Source organism: Rattus rattus, chromosome 13 (genome assembly GCF_011064425.1).
Source record: "Rattus rattus isolate New Zealand chromosome 13, Rrattus_CSIRO_v1, whole genome shotgun sequence".
Taxonomy (NCBI): Eukaryota; Metazoa; Chordata; class Mammalia; order Rodentia; family Muridae; genus Rattus; species Rattus rattus.
This window is the reverse complement of record NC_046166.1, coordinates 6,878,299-6,902,372: the sequence shown is the minus strand read 5'-3', so window position 1 is coordinate 6,902,372 and position 24,074 is coordinate 6,878,299. Positions and strand designations below refer to the sequence as shown.

The following is a 24,074-nucleotide window of genomic DNA, read 5'->3' as shown; positions in this document are numbered from 1 at the left end:
TAAATGGAGCCTGGGGACTTGGGCTTTGCCGCTGTGGCCAGCGTTCTGCCCTAAGCTGGAAGGGGCTGTACATAGTTAGACGCTGTTGAACCAGCTCCTGTTGTAAGTGGGTTTTTATATTTCTCTGTGTTAGAAAAATTCTCCCTTGCTATGTGAGTCTGTTAAATAAACGTCACATAACTTCCCATCACCACTGAAGAATGAAACCTGATAAACATCTCTTTGAAAGTCTGGTTTGTTGCTTAAGGCTGTGTCTTTGGGGACAGATTTTTCTGGCTGCCTCAGATTTGCCCAACTCTGAGCTGGGAAAGGCCTGGAATGTTCTTTTCAGTTGAACTTTGATGCGTTAGTCTGGGGCCAGCCTAACTCTCGTGACTCTGGTTTGAAGCACGGCCTTCGAACTATTTGGACATACTTGACATTATTAATGTCAAACATACATCGGTTATATAAATCTGAGATTTTAAAAGTAATTAACCTGTCATTAGATTAACACGGGAGTTCTCAGCCATGGTGCTGCTGTCATTCTGGACTGTGAGGGACTGACCTGTGCTGTTAGTAACATCCCTGGACTCCAGCTGAAGTCATTTTCCTTCCCAGTTCCAACTATAGAGTTACCCTCTCTAGAGAAGATAATGCCCATCTTCTGGGGGGTGGGAGGTGAGAGGGGCAGGGCAAAGTCATCCAGTTGAGAACCACTGGGTTAGTGCTCCATTAAAATTTAAATTTGAACCCACACAGTGAAATAGCACTGTCAGCTTTTTTTGCAGGTGGGGGGCTCTCTAGGGAATCTGTCTTAGCCAGTATCTTCCTCAGCGTTGGTCCTGGTGTGTTCTGTCTCATGTGTGCAGACGCTGAATGAGGCGGATGGACACAGAGATCTCTTCTCGGCCATGGCGTGAGCTATTTACGTTTTACTTTGTTAAGACAGGCTTGTGACGCCTAGATAGAGTTGGCGTAACATTTGCTCTGTAGCCCAGGGGGGCCTTGAACTTGCAGTCATCTTCCCGAATTCCTCCTGAGAACTGCAATTGCAGTGTGTGCTGACATACCTGGCCTTTGTGGGGGTTTGTTTGTTTATTTTTGTTTCAAGAAAGGTTTCTCCGTGTAGCCCTGGCTATCCTGGAAACTCATTTGGTATTAGACTGGCCTCAAATTCAGAGATCTGCCTGCCTCTGCCTCTCAAGTGCTGGGACTAAAGATGTGCACCTCCGTGCCCAGCTCCATACCTGACTTTTTGTTATTGCTGCTGTTTTCTCTTTGTTTAGGAGAGTTACTTTTAGATTGAGATATCATTCACATACTATAAAGTTTACCCTATGTATACAATTCAGTCTCTTTTTATTTGTTGTTGTTGATTCACAGAGTTGTGAAATGAACACCACTGTCTTAATTCCAGAACACTTAGCCCGAGCTGTGTCTAGGAGCAGTAACTGTTCCTTCCTTTCCCCAACCCTTCAGAGTCACTGCCTTGTTTGCTTGTTCTCAGTGTTTCAGATGAGTGGTTCATACAACATGTAGCAACTTAATTTATTTCATGAGCTGATTCATGTTGTAGCATTAAACCTTTAGTCCTTTCATGACTAATATATTCTTTAGTTATATATTCAGAAATCCCTTTTTATTTGTGACTTTTAATTCCATGGTTTCTGTTGCTTATTGTCAACCGTGTTTAAAAATGTTAAATGTAGGGGTTGGGGATTTAGCTCAGTGGTAGAGCGCTTGCCTAGGAAGCACAAGGCCCTGGGTTCGGTCCCCAGCTCCGAAAAAAAGAACCAAAAAAAAAAAAAAATGTTAAATGTAGACTCCAGGAGTTTCATTCTTTTGTTTTGTTTCCTTTTTTTTTTTTTTTTTTTCTCCCGGAGCTGGGGACTGAACCCAGGGCCTTGCGCTTGCTAGGCAAGCGCTTTACCGCTGAGCTAAATCCCCAACCCAGGACTTTCATTCTTGATGAGTGTTAAAGCACGCCCCATTCTGCGTGGTGTGGTGAGATGGCTCCCAGGATGCGGCGCCTTCTCTGGTGTTTCCACACTGCACAAGCATCGCTTAGAAGTCCTTACAGTGGTCAGATCACGTGGTACAATGGCTCAGTGCTGGGGCCAGGTAACTGACTGAAAACAGCCTGGGCTGGAGAGATGGCTCAGTGGTTAGGAGCACTGACTACCCTTCCAGAGGTCCTGAGTTCCATTCCCAGCAACCACATGGTGGCTCACAACCATCTGTAATTGGGATCTGAATCTGGTGTGTCTGAAGACAGCGACAGTGTACTCACATACATGAAATAAAGAAATAAATCTTAAAAAAGAAAAAAGAAAATAAAAATAGCTCAAAGCACCTGAACCTGATGTTGGCCATTCAGATGCGCCAAAATAGAGCCAAGAAGCGCTTCCTGTAAGTGGAATGATTAAAGAAAAAGATGCTTTGAGAGACCACATTACATAATTTTTATTAAACATTATTTTAATAATTTAGATTTTTAATGTTTGGCTCTCCCTTAGACTTTTATTGTGTGTTAGTAGGAAAGAGTGCGTATGTGGACTGTCTAGTTTTGAGCCTCTGGGTTTTAGAGCATGCCCCGTGGGTAAGGAAGAGCTACCACTCCACATTGTGCTATCATTCACCATCCCTTATGTCAGGTGATGAACACATTGCAGGGCCCCCAGTAAAGAGCTAAAAGCAAGGTTAACGCTGAGCCCTATCTATGCTTACAAAATCCCTACTACATATGCAAGTCCAAGGTTTTTATGTCTTAGGATGGTACTTACCTTGTATTCTAACCATAGCTTTTACAGTTTGAAGTATCATAGCAAAACTAGTAGGAATTTCCTTTTCACAATTTTCTTCTTCACAAGATTTATTTTTAGTGTAGATCTTAACAACTAATTTAGTTTCTTATCAAACTAGAAATTTTTCATTGTTTCTCTAATGGAGTCACTTTAAGATTTGTCTTTGGCATATCTGAATTCCTGCATCACTACTCCTGCATTTACAAACTATTCTAAAATCAAGTGAGAGTTACTTACATACACACATCTCAGTTTGACTCTACACAGTTGGAAAACGTCTCTGGGGGTTCTGGGTTGGGGTCTATCACTATGAGTCTAGGAAGCTGAGAGTACAGCTATCTGGGAGCAGGAAACAAAGGTTGCCCCATCCCCTGGACTCCCACTTTAGAGTTGGATGGGGAAAGGATGCTTTTCCCTAGTCGTTAAAATCCATACTTTGGGGGTTGGGGATTTAGCTCAGTGGTAGAGCGCAAGGCCCTGGGTTCGGTCCCCAGCTCTAAAAAAAAGAAAAAAGAAAAAAAAATCCATACTTTGAAAGAATCAAGCTGGACCCCCACTTCATACATAAAAATGAACTCGAAATGGGTCAAAGTCCTAAATGTAAACAAAATTGGTAAGAGAAAATACAAAGTCCTGTGGCTGCTAATGACAAGTGCGTGGTGGGTTTATTAAGTAGACGTGCTGGACAAGGGCTGACTCGTGTTCCAGGAGACACGGGACAGCTGGAGTGTTCGTGTTACTCAGAAGAATGTGTAATTTAAAACTTACCAGTTCTTTATTTTTGGCATTTTCCAATAATTTTGGACTATAATTGACCATGAATACCACAAAGATTGAAACTGGATAAAGGAAGCTGGGGGAGACTACAGCCTAAGGGTTATGTGCGCGTGTGTTTCGTACCTGCTGGGTGTAGACCCAGGAGAGGAAAGTAAGTTACAGTAACTTGACTTTGAGGAACTGCCAGAGTTGCTGCTCTTTTCCGTCCTTAGTCACAGTGTGTAGGTCCCAGTCCCCACAGCCTTCCTTGGACTGCCACATGTGCTGTCTCAGCCTGTACATCACGGTAGAGGTGGCGTAGGTCTCAGCCTGTACGTCACGGTAGAGGTGATGTAAGTCTCAGCCTGTACGTCACGGTAGAGGTGATGTAGGTCTCAGCCTGTACATCACGGTAGAGGTGACGTAGTTCCACCATGGTTTTGGCTTGCAGTTGCACCATGACTAATGTGTTGAGATTTTCTTATATGCTAATTTGCTGTCTGTATCTTCAGAGAAATGGATTTAAATCCCTCGTCCTTTGTAACATTAGGGGTTTGTTGTTCTTTTGTTCATTTTGAGTTCTTTAGTGGATTCTGGATGCTAGAACTTTATCAGAAGTGTGATATACACACAAGGAACTCATTTTCGTTCTTCTTTTCCTTTTTGGGGGGAGGAGGGGATCTGCAGATCAAATTTAGGCAGGGCCTTTTACAGTCCAAACGTGGAGCACCATCACGCTGTGTCCACTGCCTTTCTCTTTATTCTGTTGTTGTTTCTTAGGACATGGTCTCTATATAGCACAGGCTGACTTAAAACTTGTAGAAAAAGCTGGCCTCAAACTCACTATCCTCCTGCCTCAGCCTCCCGAGTGTGGATTGTAACATGTATCACTACACCTGGTTTCCATAACCTGATAGTACCCTTTAAATTTTTTTATTTATTTTCATTTTTAGAGGTGTTTTGCCTACCTACATGTATGTCTGTACACCATGTATGTAAAATGTCTGCAGAGGCCACAGGACAGGAGTGGAACTTGAGTTATAGACAGTTGTTAGCTCTATGGGTGCTAGGAATTGAACCCGGGTGCCCTGAAGGAGCAGCGAGTTTTCTGAAGTACTGAGCCCCTTTGACAGCACCCTTTGAAGCACCCATGCTTTCTCTTCTGATGAGGCTCATCCTTTGTAGGTTTTGGTCACTTGTTTTGGGTACCATGTCTGAGAAGCCATTGCTCCCAGTGTCACAGGACTTTGTATTTTCTCTTACCAATTTTGTTTACATTTAGGACTTTGACCCATTTCGAGTTCATTTTTATGTATGAAGTGGAGGTCCAGCTTGATTCTTTCAAAGTATGGATTTTAACAACTAGGGAAAAGCATCCTTTCCCCATCCAACTCTAAAGTGGGAGTCCAGGGGATGGGGCAGCCTTTGTTTCCTGCTCCCGGATAGCTGTACTCTCAGCTTCCTAGACTCATAGTGATAGACCCCAGCCCAGAACCCCCAGAGACATTTTCTATCTGTGTAGTGTCCAATCCATGGACTATCACAACTGTGACCATTCTTGGGTAGGACACCTTACAGTGGACTTGGAAATAGACAGAGACACGTTTCTCCAGACAGCTCATTTCAGGTTAAATCCAAGTCAGTCATTCAACTTTCTGTGCCTTGAACTGTTTTGTGAGTGGAAGATGGTAATCTGGGTTGTTGAATCCTGCAGGAGATGACACGGTGAATGTCTGAGGTTTAGAAGAGGGAGGCATGGATCAGGGCTCATCCCGTGTCACCATACTGGGCTGCTCTGGTAGGAAGGAGACTTGAGTCTCTTCACAAGCACTGTTTGTATCATTTCCTTATATTAAAGCCACTGGGCTGGAACCAAACATTTTAAAATTTGAGCTGTAACTGTCACCTGTTAGGACTACTTTAGATCCATTTTCTATAACCTGTCTTAGTTGAGAGGACTGTGGGTGGTAACAAGCCCGTTGGGTGTGTTTGATTTTCAAGCTGATAGTCTCGGAGCTTCTTTAAAGTTTATATGTGAATCCTTCAATGGGGACTCTTTGCTTAAAGGTGAAAAACATAGAATATGCCTGACTTCTTCTAGCACAAAATAAAAGCTGGACAAGCTCCCTCAGTCCTTAACATGTGTATCCAAATCACATCTGTGTGGTGGCCTCGGTGGCTTGTGATTAATGCCTGGCCAATGTCCACTGACTGGACAAACCATGACCAAGCAGAGGTGTCAGGGCCTGGGTAGGTGTTTGTTTGTTTTAAATTTTACTTATTTATTTTATGTATTTTATGTATGAGTGCTCTATCCTCATATATACATGTGTGCCACCAGGGGGCATCAAACTCCATTGTAGATGGTTGTGAGCCACCATGTGGTTGTGGAGAATTGAATTCAGAAGCTCTACAAGAGTAGCCTGTGCTCTTAATCGCTGAGCCAGCTCTCCAGCCCCTGCCTGGCGAGGGGTTTTTAATTGAGCATTGGCATATATATTTGGGGTACACTTGCAGCTAGGCTGAGTCCACATAATGTTTATCTGAAGCCCAAAGGGGAAGCATAGCTAAGGCAGAATGGGAAAGGCCCTGGGTTCCATCCCACCACAACAGATTTTTTTAAAGAGAGAGAGAACAAGAAAGTAAGACAGAGACAGAGAGAGAGCACGCATGAGAGCTTCTTTCCCCAAGAGTGCACACTGACTACACACAACCCTCTTCCTGGCATAGTGATTAAGTCTGTAACCCATGTTCCTTTGCAGCTTGTATCAGCCCAAAGCACTTCAGGTCCCTTCAGCACAAATATAATACAAATATAATAGTAGAGGAACACCTGTCTCCACAGCTGGCCCTACATCGAGTCCTGGGCCACTGGCCCCCTGCCCTGTTTCTTCCTGTCCCAGAGAGACCTGACTCTGGTTCCTTTGCCCATAGATGCAGTTTGACAGAGGAGGCTAGCGTTCTAGTTCTAGGTTTGTAGGCTGAGAGATTTCTGTGTTCCTCTGGCTTAGGCTCTCTCCTAAGGTGAAGGTCAGTCTGAGGAAGCCAAGTAGGAAGGGCAACAGTGTGCTCTTCCTGTGCCCCGAGTGGGGAGTGTTAGCTTGCTTTCGACATTCAGAAATTAAAGCACTAGCTCTTGGCCCCTCATATTAATTTTTTCTGTGTTTTCTGGAAACTCCAGCCCTGTCTCCTTAGCAGGGCTGATATCCAGCCAGGGTCTGTCTCTGTTCCGTCTGAATCAACACCAGTTGCCCGAAGAAATACACCATGGGGGTTGGAGGGGTGGTCACAAGGCAGAAAGACAGGCTTCCTGTGCTACATAGTGCTTGAGCGGCCTAGGAGCTGAGGGAAGTGTAGGCTAGCAGCCCTGAGATTGCAGCAATCCGTGGTCTGACTACAGGAGGACAGGAAGTAAAGGACATCGTTTCAGAAGTGCATGGGAGACTTGTTTGAGGTCAATCGAAGCTTTTCTCAGACTGAATTCAGATCTTCACATCCTCCAAGGGAAACGGATGGGTTTAGGAGGTTGTAAGACTGAAGTTGAACTTCCTAGAACTTGTAGCCTCCGCTAGCTGGTACCCTGCTAGCCTTTTACATTTTGACGTAGCCCCAACTCTCCAACATGGCTGTGATGGCTTTTTGTACACCAAGGGGAGGGGTGAGGTGGCAGAGGAACAATTCTTATATTACATATAAACTAAATTTCAAGCAAACTGTAAAACTCTTTTTTTTAAAGATTTATTTATTATATATGAGTACACTGTCGCTGTACACATGTCACCAGAAGAGGGCATCAGATCCCATTACAGATGGTTGTGAGCCACCATGTGGTTGCTGGGATTTGAACTCAGGACCTCTGGAAGAGCAGTCAGTGCTCTTAACCACTGAGCCATCTCTCCAGCCCCTAAACACAACTTTTAAAGATCATAGAAGGTCATATTCTTACATTCTTGGAGTGGAAGAAGAGATCCTCGCAGTTACAAAGGAGAGGAATTAGAGGCTAAACATAAGAATGAAAAGCCTCAGTATGTTAAGAACACTTGAACCACCCTGAACAAAGGACAACTAGGCCAGAGGAAAGGCTTCCTGTACATAGACAACATTAGAAGTGCTGCCAGGAGCTGGGCATAGGGCGCCTATCTGTCCTAGCTGCTTGGGAGGCTGAGGCCGAGGATTCTGAAGTTGACCCCAACCAGGCAACTTAGTGAGATTCTACCTCAAAACAGAAAGAAAAGGGCTGGTTCCTGAGGCTCAGCGATGGAGGCCCTAGGCTCAGTTCCCGGTATTGGATGGGAGTAGCTATGACTTGTAAGGTTATGGGGAAGAGACCACAAGTACCGAGAACAAAAGGAGCAGAACTCCACGTCCCCTCAGCCAGGTGCTGTCTAAGTTCTATAAATACATAAACTGCGTGTCCTAATGGCAGTCGTGTTCCTGTGAGTTGTGCAGGGTTATTTGCACCCGCCATCTGGGCTTGTTTACAAAAAGACCTGTGTACTGCCATCTGTCGATTTAATTTCTTACCTGTGGGAGGCAGAGCCAAAGGTTTTGATGGGGGTCTGCAAACCACACGATTGTTTTGTTTTAGATTTAGGATTGTATGTGCATGAGGGTTTTGCTGGCCTGTGTGTAATACCATGCCTGTGTCTGGTGTCTGAGGTTAGAAGAGATGCCTAACGCTGGAGTAGGAGCCTAAAATTGGCTCAGAACCAGTGGTTATGAGTCATCACGTGAGTCCAAACCCAAGTTCCCTAGAAGAGTAGCCAGTGCTGTTAACCACTGAGCCGACTCGGCCCACAATGGTTTGAGTGCAGAGGCAGCTGGTTATGTCCAGGGAGGACCAAGATCTAGTGCTGGAGTGTAGTGTTACTGGTTTATAGCCATATATAAAATTGGGTGTCCCTAAAGCTCTCCTCTGTGTTTGCTCATGTGTGTAACATGGTGCAAAGTAGCAGGTCAGCAGGGCAGTGGGAGAGGTCAGCCAGCCCAGAGCCTACCGAGTTCATTGTCTGCCGTGAGGTAGAGCCCAGCATGGCAGCTGTCAGTGTGAGAAAAGACTGGTTCTCGCCATGTCTCCTTAAGGCATTGTATCATTTGAAAACCCTTGCCACGTCTTTCTAGAGACCTAGGGGCTTTGTGGTACTGCTGTGAATCTGGACGGGATGCGCACAGGAAAAAGGTGTGTCCACTCTTTTCAATAAACATTTGTCAAGAGAGAAGATGGACGTTCCTTTCTCCAGGGTCAGTTTAGGGAGATGCTGGCTCCCCAGCCAACCCATGGCATCAGTCAGGCTTTGCTGACTCGTGGGCTGCAGCGCTCATGCCTGTGCAGACCTGGACTGCATTTGAGGAGACCACTGTGATGTCCATATATCTGAAAATCCTTGGTTCTGGTTTTAAGCTCCTTGCTTCGTTCTAGATTGTCTCCCACCTCTAGCTTGTTGCCCACCTAGCAGCGGTGTCCGCTAGCTGCCTGCAGGCCATGCTGCTGGAGAATAGGCATGGTACAGCCTATTCTCAAAGCACTCACCCACTTAGAACATCATGAGTGTCTCTTGTGATTCCTGTTACTTGGCTGTACAGTTCTCAAGGGCAAGTTTTGTAAGTGACAGTGTCTTACACAGTGTCACTCCTGGGATCTAGAGCTGGCCCTCCAGGAGCAGACTGAGTAGATAGCTAGCAGGGTGTGCGCAGTTCCACGGATGGGCAGGCAGATGTCTAACTGCAGGGCTTGTTTTCTCCACAGGAAATAAATGGTGTCACTGCAGCACTGGCTGAAGAACTCTTTGAAAAAGGTACATAGCCATTGGTCTTGAAAGGCTGGGGGCATTTGCCTAATCTCCAAGGTAGGAAGGCTCAGGATAGCACGGGACTTGTCTGTTAGGTCCTATCCAGGTCCTACCTCCTTGAAGGTGTCCCTGGCCTTGGTCCCCAACCAAGTCTACCCACCTGCTTGCTCTGCCTATAGTTAGTTGTCCCTTTTTTTTCTTTTTTTAAAGATATATTTATTTCATGTATGTGAGTACACTGTAGCTGTCTTCAAACACACCAGAAGGGGGCACCAGATCTCATTACAGATGGTTGTGAGCCACCATGTGGTTGCTGGGAATTGAACTCAGGACCTCTGGAAGAGCAGTCAGTGCTCTTAACCACTGAGCCATCTCTCCATTCTTAAGATTCCTTATTAGCATTATTATTTTGTCTTATTATTATTAATGGGGTATGTTTATGTGGGCACGTGTGTCACAGCACACATATGGAGGTCAGAGCACAACTTGGTAGAGTCAGTTCTCTCCTTCCACCTTTATGTAGGTTCTGGGAATCAAACTCAGGTAGCCAGGCTTGTGTAAGGTGAGTGTCTGGGACTCACCCAAGTAAGTCTCAGGATCTCCTTCCAAGCCACATGGGGTGTGGAAAGGTGGCTGGCATGCTGCCATCTTGCACCTGATTTGTCCTTGCTTGGAAGTGTTCAAGTCACAAAGAGAAGTCAGTCTTGGGTCATGGTCTGGCCAGAGAACGTATTAACAGTAGCTGATGTGTAGTGAGCAGGCCCTGCCACCGGTCTTATATTTAGCATTTACAACCTTCCCTGAAGAGAGGTGAGGATGGAATGCTAGTGGTCAGAGGCCCAGAAACCTGATAGAAGAAGCAGTTTAAGGACTGGTATCTTAATTGAACTTAGTCTCGGCATATTAGAGGGCACAGTGTAGTTGTGATACCCAGAGCACTCCTTTCTCAGCCCTATCTTGGCTCAGTCAGTGCCTCACACCTCTACTCTTCTGAATGGCTCCCCACTCCCACAACACATCCCTCCTTTCTCATCATGTGCCCAGTAGTACCCTGTGCCCAGTTTGAGCTCCAAAGGGCTGCTCCTGTGTACTTAGGAGTGCAGCTTTGCATGGTGGGTGGGTGCCTGTCATAGGTGCCTGCCGCATGCCTGTTGACTGTTGGCTTGGTGCTTGTAATACCCTGGCTCTACAACAGCCGGCCCTGGGGCTGGGCTCACCCTTGTGTTTGGCTCTTACAGGAGAACAGCTTCTAGGAGCCGGTGAGGTCTTTGCCATCAGGCCCTTGCAGCTCTATGCTATCACAGAACAGCTGCAGCAGGGAAAGCCTACCTGTGCCAGCGGTGATGCCAAGACTGACCTTGGACACATCCTAGACTTCACCTGTCGCCTTAAGTACCTTAAGGTAAGGGCGCGGCGGCTTAGCTGTGGAGCATCACTCAGTTGGCTCCCAGTTCTGACTGCTGGGCTGTGTGAAGGAGACCAGGGCTTGGGCTGTCCAGTGCATGAAAGGGGCTCAGTGTTCCTGACACTGTGCTTCTGCCTGTGAGCACCAGGGGGCAGCATGGCCCACCGTCTCAACACTGTTGAAGTGGTCAGAACTTTCGAGCTTGACAGCTGCCGCCACAGCGACCCAGCCATGCAGATGGGAAGGTGTCAGCATCCCTAATTTAAATCCCTCTTTGGCCTCAGGTTTCTGGCACAGAAGGACCTTTTGGGACCAGCAATATTCGAGAGCAGCTCCTGCCCTTTGATCTTTCGATATTCAAGTCTCTTCACCAGGTGGAGGTAAGGCCGAGGCTGCTGGTGAACAGGCAGCCTGGGCCTGCACAGCAGCACCTTGCACTTAGTGTCCGCATGTAGCAGTGGTTGTGACAGTAAGTGGGAGGCACCGTTGCCTTCCAATTTGGCAATAGATTGACAGGTTCTATCCAAGTAAATCAAGCCCTTCTAAAGCCAGAAAGGGAGCCTTTTCTGTCCTAGGCTGGCTGCAGGCCTCCATGTCTGTTGGAGGCAACAGGAAGTATTAGCTAAGCAGAGCACGGCAGCCTCGTTCCTCTGGCCTCTCGTAGTCAGGGACAAGTGTTATTCAGGTAGATGTCACAGAAATCATCCTAAAGGCCAGGGAGAGACAATTCCAATTGTTTGTTTTCCAAGTCAAAGGGCCTGAAGGCTCTTTGCCCTCTAGGACACCCACACCTAACAAGAAATGCCTTATCTTGCTTCCTATTGAATTCTGGTTCTTAACACTAATTTCGTTATCATTTTTAAAAAAGAAAGGTAGTTAGTAATGAACAATAAAAGCTGTTTTAAACCTGTGTTTCCTGAGCTTAGCTTGTGTTCAGCCTTATACCCTGTGTGCATGTTTACTGATCCAGTCTCCCAGCTGTTCTGTGAAGTAGAGAGGCTTCCATTCAGTTTACACTTGAGGAAACTGAGGCTTAGGAAGATGAGGAGGTTTGGCCAGGAGACCGAATGTGACGGAACCCCAGAAGCCGCTGTCATTGACCTGTCCTTACCTGAGGACAGTGAGACAGCTGGAGAGGCAGAAGGGATGCTCCCAGCAATGTGGAAGAGGCCCCTTGTCCTCCAGCTCTGACTCCTTTGTCTCCTCTGTTTCCTGGGTAAGCCCAGATGTGTGTCTCGTAACGTGAGAGTCCATTTTTGAGGCAGGGTCTCACCGTGTAGCTCTGGCTGTCCTGGAACTCACTGTGTAGATGAGGCAGGTCTTGAACTCACAGAGATCCACCTGCCTCTGTTTCTGAGTACTGAGATCAGAGGTGTTTAGAACTATGCTTAGCTAAATTCCTTTCTTACTAGCTGCTTAACAGTTCATCTGCTAAATAGCACTGGGGATAAAAAAGACCAAGGTTGTTTCTCTGTGTAGCCCTGGCTGTCCTGGAATTTGCTCTGTAGACCAGGCTGGCCTTGAACTCAGAGATCTACTTGCCTCTGCCTCCTGAATGCTGGAATTAAAGGTGTGCACTGCTGCTGCCACCACCACCAGGCTGAAAGAGGCCAAGTTTCGAGTCACCTTTCATCAAAGGAACTCCTAATTCCTGGGGTTTCTGAGACTCCAGGATGCCATTTCCGAGACACGGCTGTTCTTTGTTCCAGATGAGTCACTGTGATGCCAAGCATGTCCGAGGGCTGGTCACCTCCAAGCCAACACTGGCCACAATGAGCGTTAGGTTCTCAGCAGCCTCAATGAAGGTGAGATCTGCCTTTGCGTTTCTGCCTGGGGCCTGGCTTTTGGGTACTGCCTTTGTTAGTGAACCTGACAGAATTTCCTCTGAGCCCAGCAGCCCTGGCTTAGCACCCATTTGTCTCATCCTCCACGGCATTGCAGAGGAAGATTGGGCATTGTCTGGATATGAGTAAAGGAAGCAGCCCTGCCGCTGATGTTAGAAGTTTCTTTTATCGTTATGTAGATGTCACCATCATCATGTTAAAATCCTCCCTTAGTATAGGGACCATACATAGTAACAGATTTTATGACTTAGGCATCTGATCAGAATTTGGGTCTAAGCTGTAGGGAGAGCAAAGTGTAGCTGCCTTGTCCCTTGGGAGGTATTTCTTGCCTGTGGCCCAGGCTGAGGCATCAAAGGTCAAATTAGGGAGAACTGCCCCACTCTCCTTTGGTGACCGACACTCTATGCTGTTACTCTCCTCTCAGTGATGATTCTCTCCCTGTGAAGTCATGGCTAAGGGATTTGCTGTCCACAGTAGAGACCGTTCTGAAGCAAGGCTGCCTGGCAACACCATGACTTAGCCCTTCAGTCTCTGCCGGTTAAGCCAGGGAAGATAGCACTCTACAGCAGAGGCCCATGAGGGCTTGCCTAGCATTTATTCTTGAAGTCACAAGGTCAGCATACTCAAGCTGCTGGTATGCTAAGCCTTTCAGTTATTTCACAACCACGTAAAGACACACAAACCAAAGCCCTTTAATGCAGGCTCATTTCCTCATCCTAAATATGCTCAAACTCTTCCTTAAATTTTGCAACTATAGCATTTTCTGTTTAGTGTTGCGTGAGGGCCCAAGTGTGGTGCTCAACAGATGTTCTTGTGCAGGAAGTTCTTGTTCCTGAAGCCTCAGAATTTGATGAGTGGGAGCCTGAAGGCACAACCTTCGGAGGCCCTGTGACCGCTGTCATCCCAACATGGCAAGCACTGACCACCCTAGACCTGAGCCACAACAGCATCTCTGAGATCGACGAATCTGTGGTATGAGTGTAGCAGCCTTCCAAGGCTCTTAGACTGTCCAGACCCTAGGAATGGCTATTATAGTTTGACCTTTTTCTGAAGGCTTCTTCAAAAATCTGTATTCAGTATTCTATATATTATAGTTTTAAAATTAAATTTCAAAATGAGAATATTTTAAAACTGAGTTGATTGATAGAATGAAGTGAAGCATTATGAACTGTGCACACATTTAACATAGCCTTGGGGAGTCCTAAGAAGTAGCGGAAAACGCATTCCCTAGACTACAGATGTGCCTGTGTAGAGTGACTTTCCAGAGACTTTAAGAGCGTGATTCTTAGCGAGGCGCTGTTAGCACGTGCCTCCAATCCCAGCACTCAGGAGCCAGAAGCAGAAGGAGCTCCGAGTTTGTGGCTGGCCTGGTCTACAGAGAGAGTTCTAGGATAGAGAAACTCTGCCTTGAAAAACCATAATAATAGTGTGATTTTTATTGAGCTGTGGCAGTGGGCACAGTAAAAAGAACGAGCTCCCTTATCTCTCTGGGAATTACCATTTGCATTTCTGAAGCCTTGTGCTCTATCCAGATTGTGGGTTTCTGCTGCTGAAACAGTGGGAGGTGTCAGGGAGAGAGACTGCTGGCTGGAAATGCATGTGCAGCCACCGGGTACATGGACTAGCTAGGCATAGCCCAGCCCCCTTGAGTAATGCTGGGCATTCTTTTCTTTCATAAGAAACTGATCCCAAAGATTGAGTATCTGGACCTGAGTCACAATGGAGTGCTATTTGTGGACAACCTGCAGGTAATGTCTGCCCACAGCTCTCTGGGGACTTGCTCTCCTGGTGGGTCCAAAGGCTGAAAAGCATCATACCCAAGGGGTGGTAAGCATAGCTTCCAGGACTGACCCGACCGACTGTTACTCTAGCTCCCAAGTGTTAGTAAGCTGAGTGCATGCAGGCCGAGTGTGACGATGATGATGATAGGCTGATTTCCAGTGCTCACCCCTAACCTGCCTGCAGAGGACACCAGCCGGTTACGGCATGGGAAGGAGGGAAGAGGCCTTTCCCTCATCAACAGTTGTCGAAGGACTTACAAAGATGCCTCATACGGGCCCATTGGTCTAAAGGGCACAGTGACCTCTCTGGAGGACTGACCTCTGCTGCTACTCTGTTTCTTCTGCTACTACAGCACCTATACAACCTCGTGCACCTTGACCTGTCCTACAACAAGCTCTCCTCCCTGGAAGGCGTACACACTAAACTGGGCAATGTCAAAACCCTAAACCTGGCAGGCAACTTCTTAGAGCGTCTGAGCGGTCTGCACAAACTCTATTCCCTGGTTAATCTGGACCTCAGAGACAACCGGATTGAGCAGGTGAGCCCCACTCCTGAGGGCCTGGAGGATCTAGGATTGCTGGACCTTGTTGTTTATTATTTTAAAGATAAGAAAACCAATAGAATTCTGTTCACTCAAAAAGCAGCCATCAAATGTATAGTCTGCTGCTAAGGTGTTAGAAGAAAGGGCCAAACGGCACTGATGTCTTGCAGTTGGATGAAGTCAAGAGCATAGGCAACCTGCCGTGTCTGGAGCGCGTGGCCCTGCTAAACAACCCTCTGAGCATCATCCCTGACTACCGGACCAAGGTGCTTTCCCAGTTTGGAGAACGAGCCTCTGAGGTAAGCCCCGGAACCAGTAGCAGAGCTCAGAGAGACTGGTAGGGTAAATCCAGCTGTGTGCAGAGGCCGAACAAGCAAGGTAAGGCTGTGCCCTCTGCCCACGTCTGCTTCTGAGGGGTGGCTGCTTTCCAGGCCTGCACGTCCGCTGCTCCCTGCGAGGGCTCCCTGCAGTTCCCACCTCTTCCCGTCGGTGGATTATCCCTGGCAGGCTTCATGTGAGCTAGCAGGCTAGCAGGCCTTCAGGAACACAGAGGCACGGAAGGATGGTTTTCAACTTTTAAAAACTACATTGCAAGCTGGGCGGTGGTGGTTCACACCTTTAATCTTAGCACTCAGGAGACAGAGGCAAGCAGATCTCTGTGAGTTCAAGGCCAGCCTGATCTACAGAGCAAGTTTCAGGACAGCTAGGGCTACACAGAGAAATCCTGTGTCAAAAAACAACAATGAAAATAACATTGGATATTTTAGGCAAGAGACCTAGAGTCTCCCATATTTAATTTATCTAAGATGCCTGAAATTATCGTTTTCTTGGGCAGCTGGTTAACGTAGTGCTTGACTACAAGCCTAGAGATTTTTTTTCCCTTACTGGGTCAGTCCAGTCTGTGCTACCTACAGGCTCTGACTGTACAGGCACCGCCATGCTGACCAAGCAGGGCCTTACCCAGGTGTGCTCCTTCCCTCAGCCTCCAGCAGGCTGTCCCATCTCATCACAGTCCCATGGAGTCCAGGTAGAAGACACAGGACTTGGTCTGCGTCTCTCTCAGCCTTCTCTGTTCCTACCATGGTCACTCCTGTCCACGTGTCCCTAAAAGACAGTTATAAGGCGTCATCTCTTACTGGAATGATTATTACATATAATTCCAAACTGAGAATCCAAAGGCAAGAGGTTTGCCCATGGGTTCAAGACAGCCTGGGTGACAGAGAGTGAGACCCCATCTCAAATAAATAAGGGGGGAGAAGGGGAGTGGGGAGGGGGAAGGAGGAGGAAGGGGACAGACTAAAGGCTGTCCCTGGCCTACATCCAGACCCCAGTGTCTGTTCCCTGCCTGGTGCTGGGGTGGCCATCTGGCAAGCCTTTCTGCTACCTTGTAGCCCACTGCTCTCCCTGCTCCACCCCTAGGCCACGGCTCCTGTCCTTTGGTCTGGGTGTGTGCCCTATATAAATGGAGCCTCATGCATTCACCCCCTTCTTGCTTCCCCAGGAGAGCTTCTGCCCCTCTTAGTGGAAGGAATAAAAATCAAATTAAGCAATGTACTGGGATCTTCATGGGCAATCTAAGGTGGTTCCGATACTTCCTGTGGTGATAAAAGGGCCTCTCATGAATTCCAATCCTCTTAGAGCCTGTAAGGTGCCAATGATCTTCAGCAGGGTCCCCATTCTCCCATATGCTTTGCTGTCTCCATAGTGTAAGCTGCTTTCCGAACTCTAGATCTGTCTGGATGATGTCGCAACCACAGAGAAGGAACTGGACACTGTGGAAGTGCTGAAGGCCATTCAGAAAGCCAAAGACGTCAAGTCCAAACTGAGCAGCACAGAAAAGAAGGTGAGCAACCCTCCATCCAGCCAAGGATGCAGCTTTTGTTGGGGAAACTGAGCTGTGGGATCCCTCAGGGATGTCTGATTATTAGTGCCCCATGCCCCATTCCCTGGCCCCTGCCTATGAAACCTTAGGCTGGGTCCTCATGAGTGCTATGGTCTGGTAATGGTACTTTGTATGTGATTTGTCAGGTCATTTTCAACATCCTCTGGTTGGGGGAATGTTGAGCTCTTTCCTGCACATCCCTAGCCTTAACAGATCTGTTCTTCCTGTACCTTTTTCCCTCTTGGACTAACTCAGTACTCTTCCTCAGGTTGGTGAGGACTTCCGGCTCCCAACTGCTCCCTGCATCAGACCCAGCAGCTCCCCTCCCACTGCCGTTCCCACCTCAGCCTCCCTGCCTCAGCCTATCCTCTCCAACCAAGGTAATCATGAGCAGGTCCTGCTCCCAGCTGAGCTGCTCAGCTCTGCCTGGACCATAGGCAGGGGTGTGCTTGAGAGAAATGCTGGCACCTGCTTCCTACGGGCACAGGGAGGGTAGCACTTTTTGCAGGCTGGCTCCTTGGGTGGCACATGGCAGGGAGGTGCCTGGCCTGATTTCAGCACTGTTGTTTGCTTAGTGAGGACCCCCTATCCCTTTCTATCATGTCCAGTTCCTAGAGGGTACCATTGGGGTGTTGGAGAGAACTGAGCAGGCTCAGGCCGTTGATTCATACGTATCCATTTCCCTGTGGCCACCATGGGCAGGTCAGCTTCTAGAAAGTCAGGCCTTGTTTGGAGCCCTTGACCCTGTATAGAGAGCTTTTATTGTTGTTGTGATGCCTCTGTAGCACTCAAGGTATGGCCAAACCCCCAAATACTGCATTTATGGAACCAAGATGGGCTGCCTGTCCCCATGGACCCGTGGAAGTACAGTCCTTTTCAGCTGCCCGTTGTTGTGAGCATTTTCAAAGGGCTTTCACCTCTGAACCCAGGCATCCTCGGAGATGAGTGAGTGAACCAGGTGCCATGAGCGTGGCTGCCGGCCTGGCCCCGACAGAAGAGGGGCAGGTATGCCGTCCCAAGTGGAGCTGAGGCTCGGGACACTCGGGAAAGAACGCCACTCGCCCAGGCTCCTGGAGACGCAGAACTTGGTGTGAGGTCTTGGGAAACTAGTTTGGCCCTAGGTTTTAAGAACCAGAAATATATTTCTACTCCTTAATCTGGTGACCCCACTGGAGGAAACGTCTCTAGAGAGGGCTAAGATACCGGGGAAAGGGAAGTTCTCCCCACTAGCAGCACCAAGCTGTGGCGTGCACGCCAGGAAGGGCAGGGAAAGGCAGTTACGTCCCAGAACCCTCCACGGCAGTCCTGTCAGGGAGAGAAGACAGTGCAAGGAGACAGCACTTGCTTATGTTGAGGCAGAGCCCAGAGCACAGCAGCCTGAGGCACACTGATGTGCAGAAGTCATGAAAACGGACGGTAGAGCTGGGGGCCAGCACATTTACCATTGGCTTGTCAAACTTTTCACCAAAGTTTTGATTGCTTTTTTGTTTCTTTTTTTTTTTTTTTCATAAAAGAGCAAGAAAGTTTGGGTCTCTGTGAGGAAGTTTCCCTGACCTCTCTTCAGATCCCCACAGTATCAGTGAGCTACATAGAAAGCATGCAACCATAGACGTCTGGGGCAGGGCAGTAGTCCAGGCATAACCTGTCCTAGCACTGTGGAGTCAGTGTGTGCATGCGTGAGTACATGGTGCTGCGTGCATGCGTGGGTGCATGGGTGCATGGAGAAGCAAGTGAAGAGTAAGCTGGCCAAGAGCAGACCCCAGCAGGCAGGAGGAATGGGTGTCTCCTCCAGGCCACAACTGCCAGCAGCCACTGTACCTTGTGGTTTGAAGTCTCTGCAGCAGCCTGGGGCGAGCCTCATCTACCCCTTCCTTGCTGCCCTTTCACCCCTGGGTGCTCTGTAGTCTGCCCCCCCTTCCCAGTCATTGGACACTGAGAGATGTTGTCCCATATTTACACCTCTTGTAAATAAAACTACAGTGGATGTCTGTGTGTGCACATCTCTTTCCTTTGGGCGAGAAATAACAAAGGTCAGACCCTGTCTGAGGACTCCTGGTGTCCCCTATCCCATCTGCTGAGTGGCCCTTTCTGACCACTTGTTTGTTCAGGCCGTGGTCCAGGAAGGAAGTGGACAGAGTCCTGTCTGCATTTCCTCATGCCCAAACAAGGCTGGGGGTGGTGGGGGGTAGTGGCAAGAAAAGACTACTTTTTTTAATTTTTTATTTTTTTGTCCTCACAAATGTGAGGCACCCACATGTATGTGTGTTTGGCCATGTGCTACTGGAGCTGGCCTGGGTGGACAGGAATTTTTGTGTATGAGAACAGCTTTACTAACCTACCCTGGGCACTCAAGGTCTGCCTGAGGTGGGTGCTGCCGGGAAACCCCAGTCCCTGATCATCACAGCCGTGAGAGCAGTGGAAGATTGACAGGGTCAGTGTCCAAAATGCCAGAGTTCATTCCCCAGCTCTGTCAGGAGGCTGAGAGGAGGCCGTGCTGTAGACGTGATTAGAAGCAGGCAGCTGAGTTCCTGTTCCATTCTCCTGGCCCTGAGACCCAAGCGACTTGTAGCCTCTTGGAAGCTGTTTTCTCAACCATAGAGTGGATACCTCCTAACATCATGGATTCTAAGATGCACACATTCCACCCTGTGACTTCTCTGAAATTGAGATGCGTCTTTCAGTCAGTGGCGTCCCCTAGTTGCTGTCAGCCAGCTGGTAATCGTGATGGAGCCGTGGGAATCCCTTCCGTGGACATCTACTATGACCAGGATGCCACCTTATCCACACGTAGATTTGATGAAATGTGGTAAATAACGAGAGGCGCGTGAGCTGATGCTGGGGAGGTGCTTGGCACTGCCGAGGAGGCTACGCCCATTAGTCGGCAGGCAGGCTGCTTCCTGCAGCCTGAGTGGGGCTCCAGGATGGTCCTCTAGGAACATGCAGCCGTGCGGGGGCACAGGCAGAGCAGTCTGGGAACACTTTTAGGACTTGAAGGACGGGTTGGGTTAAGGTACTTCAGCCGCAGTGCCAACATCAGCAAAGCCTAGGGTGCTCGGTGCATGTCTGTCTGCTCACCCCCTGCCTCGCAGCTCACCCCCTGCCTCGCAGCCTCTGCTGCTTAGCTTCATGGGGGCATCTGGGCTTGGGCTGCCTGCTTACCCTTTGGGCCGAAGACCTGGACTCTGTGAGTTGCCCTGTTGTAGGCAGCAGTCCAGCTGAACATGACACATGTGGGGCTCTTGAGGCTACAGTCATTTGATTGGGCCATGGTGGCCATCTAGTGAGGAAGTCAGGCTGTGGAAGGATAAGTCTTCCAGACCAGCTAGCTGCAGTTTGAAACATTTGCTTGTTGTTGTTTTTGTTGTGTTTTCAGTCGGTGGGGAAGGGGAGATTCTTCCTTAGCCAGTTGCAGTCTGGGGTGAAGGAACGGCTCCAGACAGGCTGTTCATGCCTCAGTGTAGCTTCAGTAACCAGTGCATTTCGGGTAAAGTAGGCAGTGGTGCAGGGCAGTCGCAGGGCACCCTGGGAAAGCAGTCCTGCTGTGCTCAGCACTGAAGGAATCCTGGCGAAGGGGGCTGCACTGGACTTTGTGAGCCCTGCAGAGATGCCAGAGGAGAGCACAGGGTCACTTGTAGTCCTTTCTCTGGACAGTGTTCCAACACGTCCAAAGCTATGGATAAATACATCACCAAGATGCTTTTCTGACAGGTAGACCAGAGCTCGTTCCCCAGTACTCGTCTCTTCCTAGTTAGGCTGGGCCAGGCTGTGTGGTCTAACCACTTGACACAAGTGGTCTCCGTGTCACTTTGTCTCTTTGTGCAAGCGTTGTTTTATATGTTGCATCTATTGGCCCTCCTTCCATGGGGTGTCTGTTCATATCTTTACCTTCTCTTACAGTTCTCACACAGCTCGCTTCCCATTTTGTTCTGTAAGAGCACTTTATAGATTGAGACATAGATCTTTGTTTATATTCCAGACACTTCTTTCTCTGTGCTTTTTCCTGTCTTTGGAATGTACCTCTAGAGGATTGGTCTTTATGACTCCCTCCCCTGCTTGTCTGCTCAAGTAGCCTCTCCCTCACACTAGAGAGAAGCCACTGGCTGCATCCTGTTACTGAGGAGTTACTGAATTACTGCATTTCTTTTCTGTGACCCATATGATGATTTGGGATCTGGCTAGTGCCTGGCCGTGCCATGAGCCCAAGGCCTAGCCTCTTCTTGAACAGCTGCTCTTCCTGCCCACCTGCCCACCCCGTCTCTGCAGGTATCATGTTCGTACAGGAAGAGGCCCTGGCCAGCAGCCTCTCATCCACGGATAGTCTGCCACCTGATGACCGGCCCATTGCCCAAGCCTGCTCTAACTCCATGGGATCTCTCCCCACAGGACAGGTAATGCCCTCCCCTGCTCAGGGGACTCTTTCCTCAGCCATGCTGCTACTGTCTAACATTGCTCACACTGAGGTATGGCCTGGTTGGGGTGTGGCACATGTGGCGAGGGCTTCTGGGTACTTTGTGTGTTGTGTAGTCTTCTCTTGGATGTGTCTCTAAGTTGGGTCTGAGACCAAGTGCTTAAGGGTTTGAGTTTGGCCTCCTCCACCCCACAGGAATGGGCATGGGCAGTACTTTCTCTTGGGCCCTGAGGGCAAGGGGAGGTGGGCATTCTTTGGGCACACATAGGCTAGATGTCCGAGGGGAATCTCCCCTAATGCCTAGCGCCCCAGAGCCCGCTCTGTCCTTTCCCACATGTGACTCCAGCTCTTCTTAGTAGTTGCTGTTTAAGCTTTCGGAACCCATTTCCGTGCCCCTTGAAAAGAGAGATGGAAAAATGAGTGTCTACTGCTGTGTGCGTGATGCCTGGGCCTTTCTGCTCCATTATTCTGCACAGCGAGGGTCATGGTCAGTGATGCTAAGGCTGTTTGCAGAGGTTTTGTCTGCCCCACCTCCTGAAGATTGGCACCTTAGAGAGAGTAAGATCCTTGATCTAGGCCTAACCTGGTATGCAGGAAGAACTGGGGTCCTTGCCAGAACCAGTTCCCATCATGTGCACTGCTGCCTGCCTGGGGCCAGACCAAGCAAAGCACCTGATCCCTTGGGTGGCATAAAGGTCCCCCAGGTGCCAGACATCCATGGAAATAGGCTCCGGTCCATTGATGTGCATGTAGGTCAGGGCAGGCAGGTGCAAACACAGCAAGTTCCGAGCCCACCCAGAGTAGAAGATGGAGGAGGGAACAAGGCACTTTACAGGCAGCTGAGGGCCAGCACCCAGGGAGTGCTAAGGAACAGCTGCAGCAGTGGCTCACTCTTCTCTCCTCTGTCAGGTGGCCGCTGAAGACTTAAGGGACTTGCCAGGAGCCGTTGGCGGTGTGAGGTAAGGAAGAGGTGAGAGGCAGCGGGGCCGGCTGCACAGCTTTGGTGCTCCCTGCTGCAGACGGAGCAGCCAGTGCTGCCTGTTGTCAGGAGTCTCTCTCATCACGCGCACTTGAGACAAGCTCCACCTGCTTCTCAGCTACCTAATGACATCTTCCACCAGGAGCTGGCCAGTCAGAGCCAGTGCGAGTCAGAGCCTGGCCTGTGCTGAGCTGAAGATACGGTGTTCTCTCTCTCTGAGTTCTTTGCTTTTTGCAACAGGGTCTCATTTAGCCCGGACTGGCCTAGATCTTGCTATACAGCCTAGACTGGCCTCAAACGCATGGCATCCCTCCTCCCTCAGTCTCCGTAGATAGGCCTACAGAAGCAGCCACCCACTACTATTACTAGTAGTCTTTTTTGTTTGTTTTGTATTTGTTTTTTGTTGGTTTTTGTTTTGTCTTTGAGACAGGGCCTTGGTGTAGCCCTGGCTGTCCTGGAACTTGTTTTGTAAACCAGGATGGAAAGATTGGTCTGTCTCTACCTCCTGTTGGCAGCAGTGATGAAAGTGTAGGCCGTCATGCTGGTCCTGCTTCTCTATGTTGTTAGCTTTGTTTCTTTTTCTGGGAGTGTCGGTGCACTGCTCTAATCGCAGCACTCAAGAGACGAAAACAAGCACCTCTCTCTAGGTTCGAGGCCAGCCTGGCATACACTGCAAGTTTCAGAGCAGCTAGGACTACATAGAGATCCTGTCTCAAAACAGACAAACAAGCATTGTTTATTTTTATCTTAAGTGTTTGAGTGTTTACCTACGTGTGTGTGTGTGTGTGTGTGCGTGTGTGTACCACATGTATTCTTGGCGCCTCTGGAGACCAAGACGGCATCACATATCCTGTAACTAGAATTCAAGATGGTTGCTAGCTACTGTATAGGTGCTGGGAAACAAACCTCGATTCTCTGCAAGAACTCTGAGTCCCTAACTGTTGAGCTGTCTGTTAAGCCATGGTCATTACATGCCCAAATGATTGTTTGAACAAAATTACATGGGCAGGGCCAGCACACACATCATGAAATAGGAACTCCTTGGCCCTTTGCAGAAGTCTATTCTTTTTTTTTTTTTTAAAGATTTATTTATCTTATGTAGGTGAGTACACTGTGGCTGTCTTCAGACACACCAGAAGAGGGCATCATATCCCATTACAGATGGTTGTGAGCCATGTGGTTGCTGGGATTTGAACTCAGGAACTCTGGAAGAGCAGTCAGTGCTCTTAACCGCTGAGCCATCTCTCCAGCCCCGAAGTCTATTCTTATTTATTTGTTTATTTGTATGCTTAAATGATTAAAAATCATTTAATGTTAAATGATTTTTGGATTTTTGTCGTTGTTGTGACAGTGTTTCTCCATGTAGCCCTGGTTGTTCTGGAAGTCACCCTGTAGATCAGGCTGACTTCGAACTCACATCCCCTGCCTCCCTCTCCTGAGTGCTAGAAGTAAAGTTAACGTAAAGTTAACATACACCACCACCGCCTGGCTTGGTTGATTGATTGACGATTGACTTTTGAGGCTGGATCTCTATATAGCCCTGGCTGGTGCAGACCCACTGTATAGACAGGCCGGTTGCTCTACCATACCTGGCTACAGAATCGTATTTCTTTCACAGTGGCTGTACCATTGTATATTTCTTTTTCTTTTTCTTTTTCTTTCTCTTTTTTTTTTTTTTTTTTTTTGAGTTGGGGACTGAACTCAGGGCCTTGCGCTTTTTTGGCAAGGTCTTTACCCCTTAGGTAAATCCCCAACCCCCCCAATCGTATTTCTAAGGCCAAGAGGGACTGAAACTTAGATGAAAAGATCCCACCCAGCTTGACTTATTGCCCTGGAAAACCAGTCTGTCCCTAGAAGTAGCTGTTTTTCAACAAAGATGTATACCTCATTGCCTCTGTGACA

General features: G+C 48.3%; 1 protein-coding gene across 2 annotated transcripts in view; it reads left to right on the top strand.

The window, feature by feature from the left end:
• Nucleotides 1-24,074, top strand: part of Nisch (nischarin) — a 36,454-nt gene that overhangs the window by 5,276 nt on the left and 7,104 nt on the right. Inside the window, exons 4-15 of one of the 2 annotated variants that reach the window (XM_032919428.1) lie at nucleotides 9,289-9,337; nucleotides 10,570-10,733; nucleotides 11,021-11,116; nucleotides 12,446-12,541; nucleotides 13,400-13,552; nucleotides 14,260-14,328; nucleotides 14,715-14,900; nucleotides 15,074-15,202; nucleotides 16,633-16,746; nucleotides 17,054-17,165; nucleotides 21,049-21,173; nucleotides 22,103-22,152. In XM_032919428.1, the coding sequence (XP_032775319.1) occupies nucleotides 9,289-9,337; nucleotides 10,570-10,733; nucleotides 11,021-11,116; nucleotides 12,446-12,541; nucleotides 13,400-13,552; nucleotides 14,260-14,328; nucleotides 14,715-14,900; nucleotides 15,074-15,202; nucleotides 16,633-16,746; nucleotides 17,054-17,165; nucleotides 21,049-21,173; nucleotides 22,103-22,152 (1,343 nt within the window). Of the gene's footprint in view, nucleotides 1-9,288; nucleotides 9,338-10,569; nucleotides 10,734-11,020; nucleotides 11,117-12,445; nucleotides 12,542-13,399; nucleotides 13,553-14,259; nucleotides 14,329-14,714; nucleotides 14,901-15,073; nucleotides 15,203-16,632; nucleotides 16,747-17,053; nucleotides 17,166-17,714; nucleotides 18,774-21,048; nucleotides 21,174-22,102; nucleotides 22,153-24,074 lie in introns of those variants that run through there. The other variant, XM_032919427.1, reaches the window with a different exon arrangement.